Raw genomic sequence first — 26,657 nt, 5'->3', positions numbered from 1 at the left:
AATTTGGAGGGACATTAGTATATGAGGCCTTTTACAATCAAGGAAGGCAATGCTGGGAGCACCAAGATAGGTTCTTATATATGTCAGTTGTAAATGTTAAAAAAACATGCAATCAATGGGCTTTGACTTACTCAGAAAGAAATAGTCGTCACTATTTCTGATTTGAGTGCCTGTCACATGCTTTCTCTTGGGTGTGCGGATATCGGACATAGCTTATCATCTAGAGGCCAATCAGGTGCAGCCACGCCATTCAGTACTGAGCCATGGTACCGAGTAGGGGTGCCCAAAGAGAGAGCTTCAACAAGAAGAAAAATACATCCATGGTTTAATTTATGATATCTTTTTCTTATTCCCAATCAACATCAACATAGCCAACCAATCTCAAATTTTCACCATGATAGTTTAAAGCTAGATTGATTGTAAAGTTAAGATTTCAAATCACTCAAGAGATTTCCATTTCAAATCACTAAAGAACTCTTTCTTTTGGGATAAACACAAGAGCCTTTTTGATGAATTTTGATCAATTTTTATGCCTCACACAGCCAATTTCACCCTTGTTTGCCATTTTAAATGTGAAGGACAACTAGTCTCATAGAGATCAATTTGATTATACAAAATTGATCTCAATTTGATCTTTGAGGACTATTTTGAATCAATTTTAAATAATCACCGGATTAAATTAAACTTGATATTTTGAGATTATATTAGTCATATATAAATAATTGATAGATCATTTTCAAATTTACCGCACATAAAAGGCCTGCCTATACTTTAAAAAGAAGGCAGCCTCAAACAATTAAAAAGACTTGAGTCATAATATTCCAATCAAATTTTTATCAAAAAAGCTTAAATTTTTTATACTATAAAGTTTTTATGATATATTCTGTTGATTAAATTTAAAAATCTTGACAATTAATTATTTCATCTAATTATATTTATTATTTTTTTGAAATGACAAGCCACATTGATTTGGAGGAATTGCTAATCCCTCAAGTCTGAACTCAAAAAGCCATAATTGGAGCACTACTGGGATGCTTGCTTGAATTGTAGTTTAGAACAGAACTGAGTTAAAAATTTAAATCAAAGCCCCAGATTCATAACGAAGAACAGACCATCAGAATCTCATTGAAAAGGTTAAAGAATAGTAACCCAACAAAAACAATCAGCTTTCTAAAAGGAAGATCGAACTGGTCAGTTTGAAGAGAAATTATTCTGTGCAGAGATCGGACATAAAACGTCATTTGAAAATCAATCAAAAGGTGTCACCTCAGCAGTACCGAGCTATGGTACTGAGCAAGAGATGATGTGGTACATTCTGATTGGTCTCTGAACGACGTTCGGTGTCCGCACAAAATAATCAATCCAATTTGAGACTTAAATGAAATTGCATGAGCAATGTAACACTTCATCATATTTCTCAGCATAATAAAAGCTTGGTTCTCTGAAAGTGTCATATTGAACTGACAACAATTATTATCATTTCCATATGATAAGACAGCAGCATAATATACTATGGCTCGTTTTGCTGGATAAGGAATAGCTAACAAGGCTTCCTATCCTGTTGTTGAAGCTGAAATTGAGTTTGCAGAACTGTTGGGTTATTATGCTGTCATAGCTTGCTGGTTGGTATTCCAACTGTAGACTCCCTTGAATTTTTTTCCACAATCCTAGAGATTTTCTTTACTTCTTCCTTGGAAATATGCCGAGGTTGGCTTAGCCAGTAACCTCCATCGACTATTAAAGTGGTCCCGTTGACAAATTTACCTTCAAATAGAGTAAAATACGAACAAATTTTTAAAAGAAATACAGTAAATATTTCATCAGATTTAACCAGATGGACAAACACGATTGAGTAAATATATTGAAAAAACAAATTGCAATGATCACTTAAATCTGATGAAATTGATGAAAATTCAAATAATTGAAAAATTAAGTAATTGATTTTTTTGTCATTCAAATAAAATCCCAATTCTAGTAATTTTGAGCAAATGTGGGATTCTTGCACCATTACTAACTAATTATTTAAGAAGAAAATAGATAAGATAAAGAGATCACCAAGTGAACAGGATCTGTCCTACTCAGATAAGGAGATAACTCTCCTAAAGGTTATTTATTGCATTTCCACCACAAAATTCCTTCTGCATCTACAATCATGAGATTTAATTTCCACCACAAATTTACCTTAGAAACCAGTCTGCATCTACAATCATGAGATTTAATTTAGTTGAGATACAAAGTTCCTTCTTCTTAAGTAGATGAATGGAAACAATTCATAAGCCTGACACTTATTTAGATTTTCGAATTCCTAGCATCTTAAAGTTTTTCTAGTCGAGTTGTGCTTCCTCCTAACCATATAATGCTAGCTTGATGCTAATTTATTCATCTAAATCATTAAAATTTGCTTATATTATTATTGTTAAAAATCTAGTTATACCCTTCTATAAAGTTATTGACTATTTAGATTTTGCATTGTATTTAGATCACTAACATTTGAGCCTACAATTCATGTTGAACCTTTGGTTTATTTTTAGGATAATAAGCTCAAGTAGTGGCGGAATTGGGAATGGTGATGGATCAACAAAGCCCAAAATTGAAGAGAGAGTCATGTAACAAAATTAGAAAAATCTTCTGAATGTGGTAATAATATTGCATTCAAATGCAATTACTATAATGCTACTTATAAAGGATTATACTCCAAAGTTAAAGCTCATTTGTTAAGAATTATTAATCATGAGATTAAAATTTGTCCAAAAAAAAGTTCTTCTCAGTTGACTTAATTGCCCAAAAATAATCAGTGAAGCTAAGCAAAGGATTAAAAGAGCTCTTCCCAAACATATACCATTGTAAAGTACCCATACGTTATACCATTCATCATCTTCTTCAGCTCGAACTGATGATGTTACTATCATTAAAAGACCATTTAGAATGAAGGGATATGAACCTAATAAAAAAACCTGTTGCAGATAACTTTTTAGAGAAAACATTTAATTTGCATATAAGAGAGCAACGAGATAAATAAATAGGAATGATGTTTTGTTTAGTTGGCATTGCTTTCAATCTTGTAGGGAATCCTCATTACAAGAATGCGTTCCTTTTTTCTTGCAATAACAATTTTGCATGTTATGTGCCATCAGGATACAATGCCACCAGATCAAAATTATTGTAAGGGGAGAATGCAAACATTGAGAAGTTACTTGAACCAACAAAAAGAGTATAAAAGGAGAAATGAGTTAATTTAGTTTGTGATGGGAGAACCGATCTTCAAAGAAGATCACCTATCAACTTCATGGTTGTAATAAAGAACTATCCAATGTTTATTAAAGCTGTCAACTATGAAGGAAAGTGTAAAGATAAAATATTTATTTTTAATTTGATTAGAGATATAATCATGATGGTTGGGCCTTCAAATGTCATTTAGGTCATTACTGATAATGCACCAGATTGTAGAGAAACAGACTAACTCGTGGAGCAAGCAAATCCTCATATTTTATGAACACACAGTATTGTGCATCCTCACAATCTTCTTCTAAAGAATATTTGTGCAACTAATAATACTAAAGCAAATGAAATTACTTACAAAGAATTTAATTGGGTCACGGTAATTGTAAGAGATGCAGTTTTAATAAGAAATTTCATAATGAATCACTTTATGAGACTTTTTATATTTAATGATTTCTCAAAATTGAGAATCTTGCAGTAGCTGGAACTAATTTTGCCTCAATTATAATAATGTAGAGAAAATTCAAGCAAATAAAAAATATACTTCAGTCAATGATGATAAATGAGAAATGGTCTAATTATCAAGAGGATGATATTGGAAAAATAAGATATGTAAAAAAATATATTGGATGATTTATGATGAGATGAGATTGTGTATATTTGTAAGTTTTACTAATCCAATTTATGAGATGCTAAGAGTTATGGACACAGATAAGACTTATTTATATTTATTTATGATATGTGAAATTCTATATTAGTTTAAGTGAAAGAGATAATATATAAACACAAAAGAAAGTCACATGAAGACTCAAATTTCTGAGGTGTTATTTATGCTATTATGAAAAATAGGTTTAGAAAAAGCAACATACATCTTCATTATTTCACTTTCTCTCTAAATCTAAGGTAAATTTTAACATATCTTTCATAATTAATTCTCAATTTGTTAAATAGTTATTGTATATTTTTTTCTATTCTTTAAATATATTCAAATAAAAAATGGCTTCAAGAGGACCCTCAATGAGTTTCTCCACAAAAAGATATAAAAATATAAATGAGGAAGGCATGCTTGAAACATTCTTTCTCAAATAACGAGAAAATAAAAATGATTAATATAAAGCTTGTAAAATTTTTTCGTTATTTAGAAGACTTTGATAATCAAAAGTCTTTGCATGATAGATAATGGATTCAAAGATGCGGTGGTTGATTTATCCAGTTTCGACATCTCAACTTCAAACAATCACCATAAAACTTTTTGGTCAGATTTCTTCCTACTCTATGTGAGAGAAATTAGAGCACATACTCATTCAATCGATAAAAAGAAACAAAATTACTCCACAATAGATTGAAAATTTAATTTTGTTCATATAAACATTTGTCTTCTATCAAGAAAGACTCTAAATTGTATGGAGGAAAATAACAAGATGTGATGTTGGAGATGAGTATGAGTCATTTGATGATAAGGGGATATTGGATATTACAAATATTTCTCTTGATGAGCCAAAATTGGAATCAATCATATTTAATGATGATGATGTTAAAGGTCAAAGATAAACCCCCAAATAAGTTAATCCTATCATTCATTTTACTAAATAGTTAAAAAAAAGCTACTAAATAGTTGAAGCTTCATCTTGTACTAGACAATTTAAGTTGTTTTAGTTCTATGTGGAATCTAATTGTGTTGATTAATCGGGTTGTATTGTTGCCTCAAACCTCAAGCCAATTTCTTGTGCTCGCTGGGAAGTGCATGGAGTCCTTCCCCTGCTTAAGTTTGGGTGCTTTGCACTTGAAAAAATTTTTTGTACAATGCTTAGCGCTGTGTACACGAGCACTGTGACGCTGTGTACACGAGCACTGTGACGCTGTGTACTCGAGCTCCCTAGCGCTGTGTACCTGAGCACCCCGACGTTGTATTCCCAAGCGCCCCAGGATGCTGCAAAGTTTGTTGGGAGAAACGATAGAGAGCATAGTACCGCAGCGCTATAGATTCAGCACTGCAACGATGTGTAGTGTTGCATCATTGTAGGTTTGAGGCTTCGTTTGATTGGAAGTTTTTGGTGCTTATTCTTTTTTGAAATGACAAATTCATTTCTTCTTTACTATTTGGTTCATCAAATCAAGTTCCCAATAACTCCATTTGTTTTATTTTTCTGCTGTTTTGAGAAAGTTTTTTACATATGCTTATCCGGTAGAAAACTCTATTTTCTCAACCAATGTTTCTTAAAATTACCTTTTACAAAAGTACCAAAAAAGCAAACGAAACCTGAGTGCTGCAGCATCCTGTTGACAGAGGCTTGAGCGTCGCAGCACTACAAGATGAGTTTCCTTTCTCATTTTTCTGAAGGTTGGCGCCCCTTGGTGTTATTTACTTGATTTTCTCGTGTTTTGATTCTGAGAATAATGTAAGAGAGAAGAGAAGCAAGAAGAGAGCGAGAGAGAAGAGAGATCTATACTTATTTCTCCCCATCCTCATAGTGAATTTCTTGGTGTGATGTGGCTCTATGATTTTTTTTTCAGATTTTAGGTTTTTACACGTTAAATCCCGGTGTCCTTTTTTTATTTCCGTTGCATTTTTATTTTTCTCGTTTGATTCGTCGTGTGGTTTTACTTCCATCCCCAACATGTTTATGTTTTTGAAGTTATACCATACATTTTATGCTTTATTTTTTTAGATATTATAAGCTACACAAATAATTATGATGTTGCTCTCTTATTTTTTTGTCATTCTTAATATTGATTTATGCGTCGTATCAATGTCCTATATTTTCAATAATTGACTTGCCATGTGTCCATGTCATAGTGTATGTATCGGTGCAACATTAGATGAAATCTTAACTTAATATATTAATGGAGTCCTAATTGAATTCAAGCAGAATACGAGTCATTGGAGTTTGAATGAATCGAACATCAGCATGATCTCAAAGTACAATTGAGAACACGAGGTAAATTTAAACAACATAAAATTCAAACAAGTTAAATATGAATGAAAATATGGCTCGCTCAAGCTCAACTCATTTGCACCCTAATTATCGCTTATCATCGGTCATTGCATATCATCGATGCCCGCCCACTATTGCCTTCCTTCACCACTGGTCACCACCTGTCATCCGCCGAGCACCAATTTGTCATCATTACTGGCCTACATCATCACCTTCTACACCTCACCAGCACTCATTGTCATCCAACATATTTTAATTTATTTTTGATTTACATCCAACCAAACAACTCCTACACTTCTAAAATGCATGCATTTTAATTATGTTGCGGCTCTAATATATACATTTTAAAAATATCCAATCAAACAACACCTAAACAATTCATAGCTAGCAGATTTAACACATTTTGAATAGAAATGTCATTTGCAAACCAAACCCAAGCAAACATGTATGAACCTTCCAAATTTTATGTTTAACCACATAAACCAATCTAGCACTAGGGAGTCAAATTAATAAAGAACTATTCAGTTCATATAAGTAACATCGAAAACATGTCCAAAAAAACCTAAATTTTTTTTAAATTACAAAATAAAATAAATATAAAAACTTGTTGAAGGCCCCTAGTGAGTATAAATATATAAATCTCCATCAAAATCTCTAATATAAATAACAACAACAACATCAAGCATTTATCGCACTACGTGGAGTTGCTGCATTAATCATTTTTTTTTTCCATTGGCATTCTCATTGAAAGCAAACTTCCCGCAATAGAAGTGAACTGTCCATGCTAAAATTTATTTTGATTGCTTCCATCAAGTTAGCAAATGGAAGCCGTCCTCTCATGGCCAACCAAAAACCCTTTCACATTTTCGTTACACTAAATCCAAAGTTCTTCTACAATCACCAGGATTCACGAAAGGGTAAACATAAACTTGCAATAGATGAGTAATAATTTGTCCATATGAAACTCTTTACTGACTCCTAATAATTTACCTTATGTGAAGATAAATTAAAAATAAGGAGATACACGGTAATTAAAGATATTCACTAAAAGAAAATTATAGCACATAATCAGTAACTACATTTACAAAGAAAATGGAAAGGAAAAATAAATAAATAATATCTATATACTTACAAGTAGAAATGTGTAAGATGTGTACAAACCTGCATCAGAAGCCAGGTAGAGAGCAGCCATAGCTATATCCCATTTCTCTCCAGATCTATCCAGAGGCATTAAACCTTGTCCTGTTTCAGTCACTTCCTTTGGTCGAAGCTTTTGCATTCCCGGGGTGCCATCAATTCGTCCAGGGGCTATTCCATTGACCCTTATGTCATAATCAGAACCCCACTCCAGGGCCAAGGACCTAGTGATGCTATCAACAGCTGCCTACAGAATTAGATTAATGTATGATGTAGACATTAAATTTTTTTTAAGGGAGAAGAAATGCTGATGCAAACATGAGAGAAGGGAGGGAGAGAGGGAGGGATGCTATCATCTCACCTTGGCAGCAGAAACATGAATCTGGTACCAGGTTGCTCTATAATGCAATGTTGCACTTATATTCAGGATAACGCCACCGGTGGATGGGCCTTTCCCTGGACCTCCATTTTTTAGATATTTTAAAGCTTCATGACACATTGTATATGTGCCAACACTATCGATATCTAGCACTGAAACAAATATATGGAAATAGAGCTGAACTGTTAGAAGCACAGATTTTCTGTAGCAAGTAGCAGAAATAGAAAGCTAAAGAATCAAATAGTTGCCGCATTATTAATTAGTAGCAAGGGTAAAATATCCTCGTCATTTTTATGCAAGGAAAGTTTTCTGAATCTTGGTGTATTTTTTTGTTGATGATTTTCTTCTTGTTGATAAGACTAGAGAGGGAGTTGAATGTAAACTTGAATTATGGAGGTCAACCTTAGAGTCTAAAGGTTTTCCTTTGAGTAGATCTAAAGCTAAATATATAGAGTGTAATTTTAGTAGTAATAGATCTAGTGGGTGAATTGTGACCTTGGGCGATCAAGTCATTAATAAAAGTACACATTTTAGATATCTTAGATCGATTGTTCAGAGTGATGGTAAAATAGATGGAGATATTATTAGTAGAATTCAAGTTGGATGGTTGAAGTCAGGGGCGGATCCAGCTTCTTTTTCAGGATGGGCAAAAAATTTTTTTTGGGTGGGGGATGGGCAAAGATGCTTATGATTGATAAAATGAGGGTAAAAAAATTTTTTGAGAGGGGGCAAAATACCCAAAATACTCAAAATATTCCAAACTATCCCCTCTAAAATTTAAAAAAAAAAATTGAAGGGGGGGGATCCGCCCATGGTTGAAGTGGAGGAATGCATCGGGCTTGTTCTGTGATAGAAAAGTTCCCATCAAACTTAAGCGAAAATTCTATAAGATGGTGGTGAGACCTACAATGCTTTATGGCGCAAAATGTCGGCCATTAAAAGAGAAGCATAATATTAAGTTAATTGTTGTAGAGATGATGATGCTCAGGTGGATGAGCGGCTTTACTCTTAGAGACATAATACGAAACAAGCATATATGTGAAAATGTTGGAGTAGCTCTAGTGGCAGATAAGATTAGAAAGAGTCACCTTAAATGGTTTGGTCACATAAAACGGTGGCCTTCCGATGACTCGATTAGGAAAATAGATGTATTAAATTTGGCTTATATTAAGAAAGAAAGAGGTATACCTAAAAAGACTTAGTTATAAAATATTAGAAATGACCTTTATTTATTAGATTTAAATAATAATTTGACTCTTAACATGGAACTGTTAGGAAATACTTGAAGATCTCAAGTAAAACCTAACGAACTTGACAAAAACAGCGAGAACGATCAACCAATCCAAAGGAAAAAGCCGAAAAAACATTAGTTTTTATTGGAATAATCAAATTAACGGAAGGAAAATAACAAGATGCAATTGATTTTCTATTCGATAGGAGGATCTGTCTCCCCCAAATCTCTAGACGCCACTAGAACCCAAAAACCTAAGAGATCTCAAATTTCAGCCAAATTAAAGATGCCCTGACCTTGGGAAAAAAATTATTTAATGCATACAATCTAAAAGGATATCTCTAAACAGTCCTTACATTTAAATTTCCCTCATAAACTTCTCCTAAAACATTCCTAATCTACTCTTTTGGAAAGGGCGAATTGTACAACTCGTGCAGGAGGTGGAGGGGTTCCGCCTCTGTTCCGTAAGAGCTAGTCCTGTGTGGATCAGCTGGACCAGTCTAACAATACTCACCTCCCAAAGACCCACCTTGTTCGCAAGGTGTAAAGACGACGCCCTCTTTCATTCCTTCTTCATCACAAACGGTAAGGGCGAATTGTACAACTCGTATAGGAGGTGGAGGGGTTCCGCCTCTGTTCCGTAAGAGCTAGTCCTGTGTGGATCGGCTGGACCAGTCTAACAATACTCACCTCCCAAAGGCCCACCTTGTTCGCAAGGTGTAAAGATGACGCCCTCCTTCATTCCTTCTTCATCACAAACGGTAAGAACTTGAAGAGTGTGCCCCGGAGTATACTTCTCGTCACATCTGAAATAGAGCCCCTTCGTCCTCTTCTCATGTAATTTCGTTTCTGTGAGCTTCTTGATGTTGTCCTCAGGTCTTCCTCCTGCAGTCTTTTCCTTTGAAGTCCCCCGAAGAGTATTCAGTGTTGGCTCCTTGGATGACAATAAGGTGGTGGTCATCCTGTACGAGCATACTAAGTTGTTGCTTATCATTTCTCTCTCCAGGTGCCTCTGATCCTCCACCAATTGAGCTGGATCCATAGCCTCTCCCAATTCAATAGGCCTCATCACTCTAACTGTCACCTGGATCTCAACTTTCAGTCCTTTCATGAAGTTCCTCTCTAGCACAGTCTCAGAAAGGCGGTCCAATTGGCTAGTAAGGTACTCGAACCTCTCCCGATACTCTATCACTAAATCAGCTTCTATCAAGGCGAGGAACTGCTCGTAGAAGTCTCCTCCCATGCCGGTTCAGAATCGTTCTATCAAGCATTTCTTGAACTCCCTCCAACTCCGTATGGGTCGCCGCATGTCCCTTTACTATTACCAAGCTAAAGCCTTCCCTTTTAAACATAGGCCTGCTACCGTCAGTCTCTCCTCATCCGTCAACCTATTGACAGTAAAGTACCTTTTCACCATCTATATCCACTCATGTGCATACTCTCCCTCAAAAATAAGCATCTTAAGTTTCCTCACTCTTAGATTTCCTCCATCAACTCTACTTCCAAAACTTCTCATTCCCCAAGGGAGTGGTTCCCCCCCAATTGTGCCAATCATCCTTCCTCCGCTCGCACCCAAACCTTTCATCACAAGCCCACCTTCTCCCTTCAAATTCAGCACCCCTTCCATCATATTCAACACCTCTCAATTCAAATTAGACGCCTCTTTGATCATAATCAAGTCCTTGCCTTTGAAATTCAGCCCCTCTTCTTTCAAATTCAACATCCTTCCACTCATGCCCAACTCCCTCACGCCTCTCCACATACTCTCTACCAGACTCCTTGGGAATAGGCCCCTAGGGGAGGCCTTTTTTCTGTTCCTTCGGAAATCTCCACCTCTTGATCCTCCATTTGTCTGATTGGCTTAAGATTTTCTCCACTTCCCTGGCTTTCGGTGATTGTGGGCTCCGAAAATTCGGCCCCGGCCTCCACTCGCTTTTCTTATTCGGCGAGGGAGTTTTAACGAACTAAGTTCCGGGGTAAATTTTGGAAGGCAGATGGGTTTGTAAATAAGACACTACCCAGAGATTTCACCCTCATTTTGTGAGGACTTTATGATCTGAGTTCTGGTTTCCTATAGGCGCAAGCCCCTATAGTTAATTAGACGTCGACGTGCGAAATGCGGCGACAACGTGCGACTGCGTGGGATGGCAGGTACGTTGATTTTAATTTTTTTTTTGTTTTCTCTCTTTTATTTTATACGGCGGGTTAACAGTGATTTCTCTCACCTCCGACGACATTTTTTTTTTGGCCCTCGAGCACTTTCTTCAACATATCCCCAGGATGAAAAATTTTGAATCGATCTTATCATGGATAACTGAAATTCTTTTTTTTTTTTAATCTGAAACTTGAGTTTGTAGATCTGAAATTTCATATTTCATTTATCCGATCTCCCCTTCGAGGCGTTCATCCAATGCATCTATTTTCTTGGCCGTCATCAATACCCAAATTTTTGTTGGACTAAAAATCTGAATCTCGATTCCAAAAAATAACAAAACAGCTCCCTTCTGGCTAACAATCAACTGCTGATTTTCTCAAAAAAATCCCTCGAACAGTCCCAAAATCTGCTCTGATACCAATTTGTTAGGAAACACTTGAAGATCTCAAGTAAAACCTAATGATCTTGACAAAAACAGCGAGGGAGATCAACCAATCCAAAGGAAGAATAAGAAAAACATTAGTTTTTATTGGAGTAATCAAACTAACGGAAGGAAAATAACAATATAAAATTGATCCTCTATTCGAGAGGATGATCTATCTCTCTCAAATCTCTAGACGTCGCTAGAGCCCAAAAACCTAAGAGATCTAAAATTACGGCCAAATTCAAGATGCCCTAAACCTAGGAAAGCAAATTATTCAATGCATACAATCCAAAAGAAAATCTCTAAACAGTCCCTACATTCAAATTTCACTCCTAAACTTCTCCTAAAACCTTCCTAATCTACTCTTTTGAAAAGGGCAGCTTGTGCGACTCGTACAGGAGGCGGAGGGGTTTGCTGGCCCCGTGAGGACCGGCTGGACCGGTCTAACATAAACAATGGAGAAAAAGGATTCATACAGCCGACCCCACGTAGTGAGATAAAGATTTGTTGTTGTTATTATTGCTGCGGTAAAGTTTTCTGAATCTCTCACTCATTTGTTATATTGCATAGGATGAAGCACTGTAAATCTGTACCAATCTATAATACTGTGAAGCATGGCCTAAATGTTGAATATTTCTTATCACTCTATAGCAATTCTCTTGAAAGATAAAATAAAAAAGTACATTAGAAGGATTTAAGCAAGTATATATCACCTGTCTTGAAGCCCTTAGGTGATAGATCTTCAGGGGATGCCAGAAAATTGCCTGCTGCCCCATTTACAAGGATATCAAGTTTTCCAAAATGTCTAATTGTGCTTTCAATGACCCTGGCTGCATCTTCTGATTTGCGTACGTCTCCCTCAATCCCAATAGCCTGCAATTTAACAAACACGTTATCTACACAGCGCAATGGAAAAACTAATGGAACAAGTAAGGATGCGAAAGCATGTTATATCCTGTGCATGGGACACTTAATATGGCATACTAATGCTATTGAACCCAGCTTGTTTCGATGACTAACAAAATTCTTAATATTCTTTAGTACTATGATTAATGTCTTTCAGTAAAGATAATTTACAGGTTCCTCACTACATGCATTTTTATCCTGGTCCTTAGAAAATCGTGAAGAGAATGGACTGCTTTGAAAGACATGAAGCACCATGGATCTGCAAAGTTAAAGTTATCACCTTTATTTCTTACTGTTCTAGTTTATATTTGTAAGCATGCTAGATTTTGTCAAACTTCAAGAATACCTTTTACACTTGCCAAAAACTATTTTTGCAAATTCTTATTCAATCATATTCATTTAGATTGCCCAATTAAGACCATTAAATTAACATACCCTCAAGTATCTGGCGATCAAGTTTACTTTGAACTTGATTAATGGAACCTGGCCAGAGCTTTCAGGTTGATTCTTGATGCAAGACATCTTAGGGTTTAGGTTTTCTAATGCAACTTATATGATGTACCACCGAAAAAGATCAAGCACTTAAATTCTTGTTTGTCATTTTAGGTAATTAACCATCCATTTAGATGAAAATTTAATTTATAATGCATTGATATGGACATGAGAACAGAGACACAACATGACACGTAGACGGGGCTCCTCTATTATTGAAACGTTTAAGTCACATACATCCATTGGACCAGTCAGTATAATAGGCATATATATATATATATATATATATATAGATTAAATTAAATAAATATGAAATGAACTTATATAATAATATATTTATTTCAATTGCTTATAAAAATATACATATATTTAAATTTATTAAATACTTTAAACTCAACTGAAGAATAAATTATCTTATAATATTATAAATTGTTAGCTTGAAGTTGAAAAAATTAATTCTTTTATTAAAAGTAAATAAATTAATATTATACTAAAATCATAATAACATATATCCAAAAAAACTTAAAATTAGTATTAAGTAACTATTAAGTTATTTAAATAATGCATATTAAAATAAAAGAGAGGAGATGACTTAACAAGTTAACATGAATTATTTACAATAACAACAACAACAACAACAAACATTTATCCCACTTCATGGGTCGGCTACATAAATCATCTTTTCCATTGTGTTTGATTAAGAGTCAAATTATCATTTAAATTTAATTAAAAATATCATTTTTAATACATTACAACCAAGCCTTTTCAGGTCAACCTCTAACTTTCTTAGCATAGGTCGAATATAATACATCTACTCTCCTAATAAGCTCATTAGATGCTGGTATTTTATGTGACCAAACCATCTAAGGCAACTCTTTCTAATCGTATCTGCCACTGGAGCTACACCAACCATTTTCATGTATATACTCATTATGCATTTTGCCTCTAAATGTAAAACCACTCATACATCTGAGTCTCTTTATCTGCAACACTTAATTTTATGCTTCTCTTTTAAGGGCCAACATTTTGCGCCATAAAGCATTGTAGGCCTCACTACCATTTTATAAAATTTTCTGATAAATTTGAGGAGTACTTTCTATCACACAACAAACCCGATGCATTCCTCCACTTCAACCAGACAACTTGAATTCTACTAATATATCCCCATCTATTTCACCATTGTTTTGAGCACAAGACCCAAGATATCTAAAATACACATTCTTTTTAATGACTTGATCACCCAATGTCACAATCCCGCCACTTGATCTATTGCTATTAAAACTACACTCCATGTAACTCGGTTTAAGATCTACTTGGAAATATTTAGACTCTAAGTTTGACCTCTATATTTCAAATTTTTTATCAACTTTCTCTAGTCTTATAAACAAGAAGAATATCATCAACAAAAAGCGTACACTAAGGTAGATCTTCTCACAAATGTCTAGTAAAAACATATATGACAAAAGCTAAAAGATATGGGCTAAAAGCTTATCCTTGATGTAATCCAACTAAAATAAGAAAATATTTCTTCAAACCACCTTATGTTTGAACACAAGTAATAGCTCCTGTATACATATCCTTGATGACTTGAATATAAACATTATTAACCTTTTGTTTATAACTCTCTAGAGCATTTCTCATAAAATTCTATCATATAATTTCTCTAAATCAATAAGTATCATATGTAAATCCTCCTTAATCTATATACTTCTCCATCAAATCTCTCAAAAAATGTATAACTTCCATAATACAGCTACCTGACAATAATCCAAACTAATTTTGAGAAAGATTAATATCACATCATAACCTAGGCTCAATTACTCTCTACCATAATTTTAATGTATGACACATTAACTTAATTCCTCTATAATTCACAAACTCTAGTGCATCACCATTATACTTAATAATAATAACCAACATGCTCCTTCTAAACTAATCTGACATCATTTTTAGTCTTTAAAATAATATTAAAAAGTTTAGTAAGTTAGAAAATTCTTTGATCTCTTAAACATGTTTACACTTATATTGGAATATCATCAAACCATGTTGTTTTTCATACTTTTAAAAGCATTCTAGCTTCAATTAACAAAAATGATGATAAATCAAAATTTTCTCTTTTGTTGAAAATTTATCAAAATATATTGTCTACACTTTTATTGAAATATCATCAAGATATCATCAAGTCATATTCTTTTTTCACACTTCATTTTCTTTTTTTATCCTTACTTATCCTTTCTATTTGTCTAGCTAATTTATACATCATTCCCCCTCCTTAGTATTTAATCTATTATATAAATCACTAACATCTAAATTCTTAGCATTACATATGGTTTTCCTAGAATCCCTCCAGACCCTTTTATATATTTCCTAATTTTTTGAGCTTTTATATTTAAACATATTTTTATAACAAAACTCTTTATTTTTTTATCTTCTCTTACATATTTTGATTACACCACTAACTATTTTTACTATTATGGGTTTTTTCATTTGACTCTCCAAGCACATATTTTGCATTTTTAATATTACTAGCTACTTTTTCCCACATAACATTAGGTTTTTTTATGAATAATCAAAATCTAAAGATTTTAACTTTTACTCACATAAATTATTTTATAATCATTCTTTAAATATGCTCATTTAATCCTAGGATAAGATTTTACTTTTTTTTTTGTCCTTTCATCTTAAAGTTCAAAACTAATAAACGATATTTGATACATAAAATTTCATTCAGAATAACCTTGCAATCTAAATTATTTTTTTCTTATAAAAAAATAATCAATTTGAAATTTATTATATATATTATTATAAGTGATGAGATGCTCATCTTTTTCATAAAAAATATATTAGAAATTATAAAAGTATAAGCTAGAACAAAATCTTATAATGATCCTAATATCTTCATTAGTCGCTCCAAACACACAATCACCATGAATACTTTAAAATTCTTCTACTACTCTACAGCATGTTCATGTAAATCTCTTCAAATAAAAACTATTTTTTCAAAAGGTATATTTTGCATTAATCCTTCTAAGTAATTTCAAAAAAAAATTGAACATATATAAACCTATTTAAGGAGCATAAGCACTTATAAAATAAATAATCTTAACATCAACAATAATCTTTAAAACTATAATTGTATCTTCAATTCAATTAATTTCTACAACATTATTCTTCAAACTTAGTGTATCTTGGAACATTTGCAGCAGTAGAGAGATGTAGAATTTAGCGTCCTAACTTTATATGAAGATCTAGCACACAAATAGATAAAAATGAGGTGCAAGAGTCATAAGAAGCACTAATATGTTTACGTGAAAAATTCCTAAAAAGGGAAAACCCCACGGGGCCTTGCCCAGTCGAAATGATTCCACTAGTGTTAGTACTTGATTACAAAAAATGCCCTTCCTCGAAAGAGGGCGGTGACTCAATGTAGCTAATACGCATTATATATAGCACATTACATATTTAGAAAATGACATGACAGTTGTTCCTAATAAAGAGCTGGCCTGCTCATTTGGTTAATAGGATTATATTTGGGCGACAAGGTCGGAGAGATTGTAGTCGTAAGTGATGGAGGTTGAAAGGACAATAATTGGGCAATGGTGGTCGAAAGTACCATAGTTGACAAGTGACGGATGTCAAAGGATTGTAGTAGGGCGGCAGTGACCAGAGGGATTGTAGTCGACGGACAAGGGAGATTGAAAGAATCGTAGTTGGACGACAGTGGTCGAAAAGACCATAGTCAGCGAACGACGGTGGTCGAAAGAACTGTAATCGACAAGAGACAGAGATCGGGCAGAGAGCCAGCGGTGACGACCGGATGGAAGTTCAACGGCGATCCTCAGGCGTAAGTCTAACAATATGGTAGTCGGACGGCGAGGATTCGTCATTGATGGTTCTGAGGTGGAGCTCCAAGATTTTTCAAGCCTTAAAACTCTCTTAACTCTTTAGCCCATGGTCTAAGCTTCCTCTCATCCCTCGCCCTTCATGTGAAGAATTATGATCTATTTATAGTTTTTTGGAAGTAGCATGCTCTGTAATATGAAGAAGATCCAAGGTAAATTCGGAGTGCTCCATTAAAATATTGATTTCCTCAATCATAAAGCGTTTGTTAAGCATTTAAGTGCCTTAATGATGTTATAATTAAGTAATCTTGGGCTTGTTGGATTCATCTCGTTGACCCGCTCGATTCGACTATAAGCATGTTAAATTTAGATATCATTTGGTTATCAAATTAATGCTTTGAAGTTTTCAAATAGGCTTTGGTCTTTTGATTTGGGCTCATTTGGGCTATGATTGGACTGAATTTAGTGCCGTTGGGTTCGTCTCCTTGAGATGTTCAATTTAACTATAAATTTACTAAATTCGGAGTTTGGATGGTCCCAAAATTAATTTTGAAAGTTTTCAATTTAGATTTGCATCAAGAATTGTGCCCAATCAAAAAAATGGTGACATCAAAACTCTTATATATAATCACACTTATATTAATTCTAGTAAGATTTCCACCTAAATCTTTTTCCCAACCCAATTAGTTTATTGAATACATAGAATAATTATCTTCCTATGAATGATAATATTTATTGATTGTATTATTTTGCCATGTAAGAGTATTTATATTCCAAGTTCTTATCGTAATCCTAGTTTCATAGACTAGCTTATTTGCTCACATTCATCCATAATATGGGAACCCCTGCTTATTTAACTCTGCACCCAGGCATCGATACAATAGCCTTTGCACACTTTTCGCTATATCCAGGCCGTACAAAGTGTCATTATTGGGGAATATCCTAGCATTAACACAATGCATTCATGCTTAGCATGAATTATTTATATAATATAATTTTAATGTAAAAAATTTATTATAGATAACACATGTTTCGGACTTTTTTTTTTTTTGTAATTGGACACTTAGTTGGCATGCCCTATATGCGATAGGCGAGGCTCAGACAAATCAATGTGCTCAATACAACATATTTCATCATGATGGAGTATCAATGCATCACAAGAATTAGAAATCCGCACATGACAATTTAATTGTTGTAAAACTAAAACCTCACATAGAATTTAAAAAGCACGATGAAATCATATGTTTGATTGATTGTAAATAAAAATTAAACAAAATTACACAATGAGACTAACTACTAGAAACAAAAAATAATAACAATTACATTACTATGTTGGAAAACCAAGAGTTGGAGTTGTAGCTTTCCAATGCTCAAGAGCAAGAAGTTCCAAGTTAACAAGATTAACTATTCTCTCTTATCATTCTTTCTGTAAATTAACAATGTTTTATTAATTATCTGCCCTTTTATTTTTAGAATACGTGATCACTTATATTTAAAGATAGTACCCCTTACAATAAAACTTCTCCCTCTTTCAAGAAAGTTCACCCACAATGAAATCTTATACAAAAAGTTGTTACTTGATAAAAACTGGTGAAATATCAACATGTTTGCTTGTAATGTCTCTCAGTTTCAATATTTTATCAAATATATGTCACTAGGTGGTCAAATGCTTACATGAAGTGCTAAATTAACTTCAAAGTTAAACTACTCATGGCGATTGGTTCTCTCAATAACATGAAAATGTAAGTACATACTTCCTAAGAAACAAGAACAACAGTGCTTCTCTATCGAGGAGTTTATAGAGTACATCTTTGAAAAACATCCCTCAGATGACTCATTATGTCAAATATCTCTTAAAATATCTTTTAAAACTTCTCTCAAATATCTTTCATGACATATAATGAATTTTTCTTTGGTTTCTTATATACAAATAATATACATTCCTGAACTTTTTCAGTTATCTTTTAAGTTTTAATCTCTCAAACCCCTTGCACCAAATCTCTCGAGATATTAAATTTGTTGTACCTAGGAAGGGTCAATGACACCATCAATTATCTACACTAGATTAGTGTGAACTGTGAAGGCAAAGTTTGAGTCATACGATTCCTAGCCAGAATCCAGCCCCTCTTGAGTCTTGACCTAGCATTGACAACCAAGGCCTAGCACTTAAAATCTCTAGTAGAGTAATACATGTAGTACTGCATCAACATGTATAAGATGTAAGGAAAAAGAGAGATTTTAAAGGACAAAAACCTTTATTGTTAGCGAACATTATGGCCTAACATGTTCTAACAACACTCAAGATAGTGGATCAGCACCATAATGCATGGAAAGAAAGCTCTTTAATTTGAGATGAATTTTTCGTGTCTCATGCTTCACAAAACAGTATTTTTCTCAAATAGAACTACTTCCCGATTACTTAAATTTCTTATAAGAAGATCCCTACATCTCAATAGATACTTACGAACTTCATATTAAATATCTCCATCTTGAGAATAATATGAAGGATTTTCTAGACATTCCTCTCAATTACAATCTAAGGAGTCATCTTGAATAACATTTGATAACTCTTTTGCATACACCTTTGGGCTCTTTTTAAGATTTATTTAAATAAGACTCTCTACAATTACAAGACTTCTATTGTTGCTATTGTCAATATTTATTGATCTAATATTAATTTCAGCACAAATTATGAAAGATTGAACTATTGATCCAAATCCCTAGCGGAGATGGATGAAAAAGGAGAAGGAATAGAGAGTCAGAGAGATTAATAAGAAAGCTTACACGGATGCCCTGCGAACGAAGGGTGCCGACGGCGGCGTCGAGGACATGGCGGCGGCGGCCCATGATGGCGATGGCAGCGCCATGCTTCCCGAACTGTGTAGAGATCTCGAAGCAGATCCCGGAACCCCCTCCCGTTATGAGCGCCGTCTTCCCCTTTAGGACGTCGGCTCTGAACACAGACTCCATTAATGCTCTATCGGCATCGACTGCTTCCCTCTCACCCTTCCCTTCCCTTCCCGCCTGCTGCCTCCTTCGTTGACTAATGGAAATAACAATCTATACGTTCGCGAGGTTTTTGGGGGCAAAATTTTAGGATGGGTCACATTTTTAAGAGTAATTGAATGATAGAAGCGTAATTAAATAAAAAATAAAAACGAAACAAAAATGCAAAATAGAAGAAGGATTTATCCAAAAAAAAAAAATCTCTGGCTTTAAAAAACTGGAAAGGGCAGGTTGAACTACGAACTGGCCGGCCGGCAGATTTGAATCGCCGGCTCAACCACCGAACAGGAAAATTGGTACCGGTTCTGGAAACCGGACGGTTCAGACAAAATACGTTTTGAGTCGTTTAGATTTGATCTGATGGCTAGATTATAGAACGAAAGCTTATTACCAAAACAAAAAACCCTGAAATATTTTTGAATTTTCTGACACAAAAATAATTTATGTTTTCAAAAAAAGAGGCAAAAAATTTTGATTTTTTTCCAAAGAAAACGCAGATTTCTTTTGCATTTACAAAGAAAATTTAAAAATTTCACCCAAAAGATTTTTCTATGTTTTTTGTCTGCCAAAAGTCAAAAAATAATAATAAGACCTAAAATAAATTTTATTTATAAATTATTTAAATTAATTAATTAATTTTGATATTAAAATTTAGAAAATTATTTGATTAAATTTATTTCAAATTAAATTAAAACAATTTAGGCCGGGCGGTTGTCCGACGGCAAGCGGCAGCCGGGCGGTGGTCCGGCGACAGGCGGCGGTGGTGCTAGAGCTCTTGAAGCTTCAGAGCTCTCTTCAATCTCAAGCCAAAGGTCCCCTTCATGTAGAGAGTGGGGGTCTATTTATAGATTTTCATGAGTGGCACATCCCGTAAATCTAAAGAAGATCCAGGGCAGGTTCAGAGTGCTCTATCGGATGGCTCGTATTGATTCCCCCGATCATAGAGAGTTTTTTAACTGTTTAAGTGCCTTAACAGTGTCAGAATTTAGAGATCTTGGGCTCGTTGGATTCGTCTCGCCGAGACGCTCGATTTGACTATAAGCATGCCATATTTGGATATCATTTCATTATCCAAATAATGCTTTAACCCTTCCAAATGTGGTCCGAGCCCCCAATTTGGACCCATTTGGGCTTTGGTTGGACAAATTTCGGTGTTGTTCGGTTAGTCCCTTTGAGATGTTCGATTTGATTGTAAGTCTCCTGAAAAAAATTCCAATTTGAATATACCTCGAGATTCGTGCTCGATCAAGGCAATTTTTGAGGACGTATCAATTACATACCTATATAAATTTATAAAGCATATCTTATTAAGCAAAAAAATTTCGAGTTAACCTTTGGTCCTCCAATAAATAAGTGAAAGATCTAACATTTATTCATCAGATAATGCAAATACATATTTCAAAAATATAAGGTTTTCTCAAATATTACCTTTTCTTAAATAAATTCCTGCATAATACCTAAATCAAACTATTACTTTCATCTAACATTATAGTAATGAAAACATTAATATAATAAGATTACTATTAAAAGTTAATTCTATCTTAATAAAAAATGCTAGTTGATATTAATTAAATATATATATTAAATTTCCTTATTTCCAAGATCTAGCATTTTTATTCTATCTTATTATTATTTTTAGACTTTTGGCATACCGTAACATAGAAAAATGGGTTTTGGTGAAAAATTTTGTGTTTTCTTTGAAAACTCAAAAGAAAACGCAAACTTTTTTTTTTTAAACTCAAATTATTTTTGCTTTTTAAAAGCAAACCCAAAAATATTTCATGTTTTCCGATAAAACCTACTTTTATTTTGTGTTTTTTTTCATTTTTAATTTTTTTAATTACGCTCCTATCATTTAATTACTCTTAAAATCTAATCGTTTTTATAATTTTGGCTTATTTAGGTGAGTGGTTATTCATTCATTTATTTATTTATTTAAATGCTTATTTTGAATATAATTATTCTTGTTGCATCCTGGAATATTCATGGTGTTAGAGAAATATATAGTTTAATATCTTAGCGTTGTACGAAGATCCAGCACACAAGCAGATAAGAGAGAGAGTGTAACATTCAAAAGAGACACTAGAGTTTTTACGTGGAAATTAACCCCTGAATAGGGGGAAAAACCACGGGGTCTGCCCTAGTTTGAATGAATCCACTAGAATTTATAGTCTATTACAAATGAGGCCCTTCCTTAGAAGAAGACCTTTGCTTGATGTCACAAACGTACATCATGTAGAGCACATTACATGATGGGAGTTACATAGACAAGTTTGTTTGACATGAGACTGGGGTCAGAAAGATCATTATCCGGTGATACAGGTCGGAAGGACCATAATATGCATGAGATCGAGGTCAGAAAGATCGTTGTAGTAGGGTGGTACTCTGGTAGAACTCTGAACATCAGGTGGTTTCCTGACAGAAGTTCGAGCCTCAGGTGATGGTCCGATAGAAGCCCGGGTCTCAGGTGGTTGTCCGGCAAAAGTCTGGGCATCAGATGGTGGTCCAATGAAAGTTCGAGCCTCAGGTGGTGGTCCAACGGAAGTCCGGGCCTCAGGCAGTGGTCTGGCAGAAGTTCGGGCCTCAGGTGGTGGTCCAACGGAAGTCCGGGCCTCAGGAAGTGGTCTGGCAGAAGTCCGGGCCTCAGGTGGTGGTTTAACGGAGCAACGACGTCAGGCAGTGGTCCAGCGGAAGTTCAAGCCTTAAGTGGTGGCCATGTGGAGCACAGGGCCTCAAGTGGTGAACTAGTGAAGCACATGGCCTCAAGTGGTGGTCTGACAGAGCAACGACGTCAGGCGGTGGTCTGACGAAGCAACGACGTCAGGCGGTGGTCCGGCGTAGGTGAGGGCCTCAAGTGGAGGTCCGATAAAGCAACGACGTCAAGCGGTGGTCTGACAGAGGTGAGGGCCTCAAGTGGTGGTCCAGCTAAGGCAAGGGCCTCAAGTGGTGGTCTGGCGAAGGTGAGGGCCTCAAGTGGTGGTCCGATGAAGGTGAGGGCCTCAGGTGGTGGTCCAACGAAGGCGAGGGCCTCAAGTTGTGGTCCGATGAAGGTGAGGGCCTCAGGTGGTGGCCCGACTGGGCAATGACGTTAAGCGGTGGTCCGACGGAGGTGAGGGCCTCAAGTGGTGGTCCATCAAAGCAACGACGTTAAGAGATGGTCCGATGGAGGTGAGGGCCTTAAGTGGTGGCGAAGCTCTGCGGTGGTCCGGCTAAACTCCGGCGGTGGTCGAGGAGGAGCTTCTTCCTTCTCTTCTTTATTCTCTTCTCTTCTTGCTTGGATCCCCCCTTCAAGAGAATTAAGGGAAATATTTATAGATTTCTGGAGTGGCATGACCCGTTAATAGATGAGAGATCAAGGATAAATGGGGAGTGGTTGGATGGAACGACGATGTTGAATCCCTTGATTGTGGAACGTTTGTCAGACATTTGAAGGTCTTAATAATGTCGGAATTTGGCGATCTTGTGCTCGTTGGATTTGTCTCGTCGAGCCGCTCGATTCGACTATAAGCACGTCATGTTTAGAAATCTTTTGGTAATCCAAATTATGGTTTGAACCTTCCAACAGCGTTTCGGGTCTTGATTGGACTCATTTGGGCTCAGATTGAGTCGAATTTGGTGTCGTTTTGGGTTCGTATTTCCGAGACGTTCAATTCGACTATAAGTTTGCTGAAATCGGAGTTTGGATAGTCCCAATTTTAATTTCAGAAGTTTCCAACTTGATTTTGCATCGAGATTCATGCCCGATCAAGATAATTTTTTGATGATGTGTCAATTCTTTTTCTTTTTTAACATTTAAGTAAATTGACCACTTTCACAACAACATCAAATATTTATCCCACTATGTGGAATCAGCTGCATAAATCCTTTTTCTCCATTATATCCTACTAAGAGTCAAATTCTCTTTTAAATTTAATAAAGAAAGGTTATTTCTAATATTTTCTAACCAAATTTTTTTATGTCTACTGCCTCTACCTTTTTTACATAAGTCAAATCTAATATATTTACTCTTCTAATCGGGTCATCAAAAGGCAGTCATTTTATGTGACCAAATCTTTTAAGGGGACTCTATCTAATCTTATCTGCCACTACAGCTACTCCAAACTTTTCATGTCTATGCGCTTTCATATCATGTCCCTAAATGTAAAGTCACTCATCCACCTGAGTATCATCATCTCTGCAACAATTAACTTAACTCTTGTAATGGCCAACATTCTGCACCATAAAGCATTGTAGGCCTCACCGCCATCTTATAGAAATTTTCCTTATGTTCGAGGAAAGTTTTTCTATCACACAACAAGCCTGATGCATTCCTCTACTTCAACCATCCAACTTTAATTCTATTAATAATATCCCTATCTATTTTACCCACTCTAAACAATAGATCCAAGACATCTAAAATATGTATTCTTATTAATGATTTGATCGTCCAAAGCTCCAATCCCCTGAGATCTATTACTACTAAAATTATACTCCATGTATTTTATTTTAGATCTACTCAAATGAAAACCTTTAGAACCTAAGATTGCCCCCCCATAATTCAAGTTTATCTTCAACTCCCTTTGTAGTTTCATCAACAAGAAGAATATCATCAGCAAAAATCATACACTAGGGTTATCCTCTTGCAAATGTCTAGTAAGAACATCCATGACTAAAGCAAAAATAAATGGGCTTAAGCCACCTTGTGTTTGAACACAAGTGCAACTCATGCATACATATAAGTAATGACTTGAATATAAGCATTATTAATCCATTTTTTTCAAGAACTCTCCATAACCATTCTCTCGGAACTCTATCATATGCTTTCTCTAAATTAATAAATATCATATGTAGATCCTTCTTATTATCTTTGTATCAAACCATCAAACCTATTCATAAATGAATAACTTCCATAGGAGACCTATTCATCATGAATCCAAATTATTTTTGAGAAACATTAATATCACGTCGTAACATATGCTTCATAACTTTATCTTATAATTTTAAAGTATGACACATTAACTTAATTCCTCTATAATTTTTATCCCATTCATTATATCTCTATAGTTAAACTTTTCTAAATTATTTTCAATTCTATTCAAAATATAGATTCTGAACAATCCAGTAATATATACTGCTATTTAAAAATGTGGTATGAATATCTAAATATTTAGTTTTAAAAAAATCTCAATCACTCATATATTTAGTGTCGTTGGGTTCTTCTCATTGCGACGTTCCATTCTACAAGAAATTTATTGAAATTGGAATTTTAATTTTCTTATGAGCCTAAGGCTTTGTTTGGAACTGCTTCCTAAAGCAATTTTTCAGTTCAAAAATTTTAATTTTTGTACTATAAAGTTGTTTTAAGAAGCAATAAGATAGTCATCCCAAACAAAACCTAAGACTTCTTGTGGAACAACTTCTTTTAAAACAGTTTTATAGTGCATTTTTTTTTTTTTTGAAATATAGATGTTGGTACTAAAAAACTATTTTAAAAAGCATTAAAATAATTATCCCAAATAAAATCTAAATTTTGATGATTTGCATTTTATCCTCTCTAAATATTTCCCCTTCCAATTTCCATGTCTTTACTCCATAATTGAATAATGCTAGCCCAGGTTGGATCCATCTAAATTAATTTATTTATAACAGGCTTATATTATAGTTGGCACCCACAAAATGAAAGCCACATGTCATTTATCTAACAGTTTTAGAAATTTATTTTAAGCTCGTTAGCTACGTTGTGATTTAATTTTTTATTTTAATATTTAATATTATTGATTATTTCAGAATTTCATCTCTCATTAAATATGAATTTATTTTCTTATATCACATCAGCATATAAAAAAATAATATGATTCTCTCTCATTTGTGTTAGATATTAAAAATTCATGACAAATCAGTACATCTACATTTTTAGAAATTATGATCGCCTTTATGCAAATTAAAAGAAAATTTTCACTGTTTCTCCTATGAACGGTTTGCGTAGGACAACTTTTTCGTTGCTTTATTTTTCAGACAATAATTATAATTTTATTTGATTACTATTTTTTTTTTCTTACCGCTTCTCAAAAATTCCTATGATTGAAAGTTATATAAAATGTTGGAACCGTCCCAAACTAATCCTAAATTTAGTTGACTATTGCCATTACAATACAGAGGAGATGATCAAGGGTCTGTTTGAGATAACTTTTTGTTGTTTTACTTTTCAAACATTAATCACAATCTATTTGGTTACTGCAATATTTTAACATCTTTTTAAAACATTTCTCATACAAAACTGCTTTCTGCAATCATAATAGCGAAGTTGTTTTCTACGCAATAATTTCATAGCCACCTTTATAAAAAACTCCGATAATCCCAAATAAAGCTTAAGAAAATACTACCGCTTCGTTGAGATAATTTTCTTACTTCTTTATAAAATGATTTTTTAGTTTAAAACTTTTTTGTACTTGAAAATTTGTAACTTGAAAGATGCTTTAGAAAACAGTAAGAAAGTTATCCCATACGAAAACTAAATTTTATATATTATGATATAATCAAAATAAGCTATTATAAAAAATTTTGTACATTTGATTAATATTCAAATATTGCTAAAGATTTTTAAAACATAATTGCCATTAATTTTAATAATGCTAAAAACAAAGCAATTTTTTTCTAATATTTCAAGATGATACTACCAAAATTTATTTAAATTGGCTACATCAAGCCAAGGCCTTCACCCCATGGAATGAACTCATTTGTAATCAATTGCAAAAGTAGTGGATTCATTTAAATTGGGTAATGTTCTATGGTTAATCCCCCTTTTGAGGGGTTTTACGTAAAAATATTAGTTTCTCTTATAAATACTACACCCATATTATTTATCTGTATATGTGATGGATCTTCTTGTAAAACTGTGTTAAAGTTTATATTTCTCTATTGCCACGAATATTCCAGGCTGTTAGCACCCTA

General features: G+C 34.2%; 1 protein-coding gene across 1 annotated transcript; it reads right to left on the bottom strand.

Moving 5' to 3' along the window:
• Positions 1-1,377: 1,377 nt before the first annotated feature.
• LOC110116176 (peroxisomal 2,4-dienoyl-CoA reductase-like) lies at positions 1,378-19,798 on the bottom strand. The gene is made up of 5 exons (XM_020849658.2): positions 19,506-19,798; positions 12,195-12,354; positions 7,654-7,823; positions 7,317-7,539; positions 1,378-1,764 (listed from the first exon to the last, which is right to left on the bottom strand). The coding sequence occupies exons 1-5, from the start codon at positions 19,689-19,691 to the stop codon at positions 1,610-1,612; spliced, it is 894 nt and encodes a 297-aa protein (XP_020705317.1). The 5' UTR covers positions 19,692-19,798; the 3' UTR covers positions 1,378-1,609.
• Between the last annotated feature and the right edge of the window lie 6,859 nt (positions 19,799-26,657).

This window comes from Dendrobium catenatum, unplaced genomic scaffold (genome assembly GCF_001605985.2).
Source record: "Dendrobium catenatum unplaced genomic scaffold, ASM160598v2 original_scaffold_235663, whole genome shotgun sequence".
In the NCBI taxonomy this organism is placed as follows: Eukaryota; Viridiplantae; Streptophyta; class Magnoliopsida; order Asparagales; family Orchidaceae; genus Dendrobium; species Dendrobium catenatum.
This window is presented reverse-complemented; position numbering and strand designations above follow the sequence as displayed.

Coding starts and splice junctions, on each gene's coding strand:
- LOC110116176 (XM_020849658.2), bottom strand. CDS start 19,691: ATGGAGTCTGTGTTCAGAGCCGACGTCCTAAAGGGGAAGACGGCGCTC. Junction 12,355..19,505: donor TTCGTTCGCAGGGCATCCGT/GTAAGCTTTCTT, acceptor GTTAAATTGCAG/GCTATTGGGATTGAGGGAGA. Junction 7,540..7,653: donor TTCATGTTTCTGCTGCCAAG/GTGAGATGATAG, acceptor CTAATTCTGTAG/GCAGCTGTTGATAGCATCAC.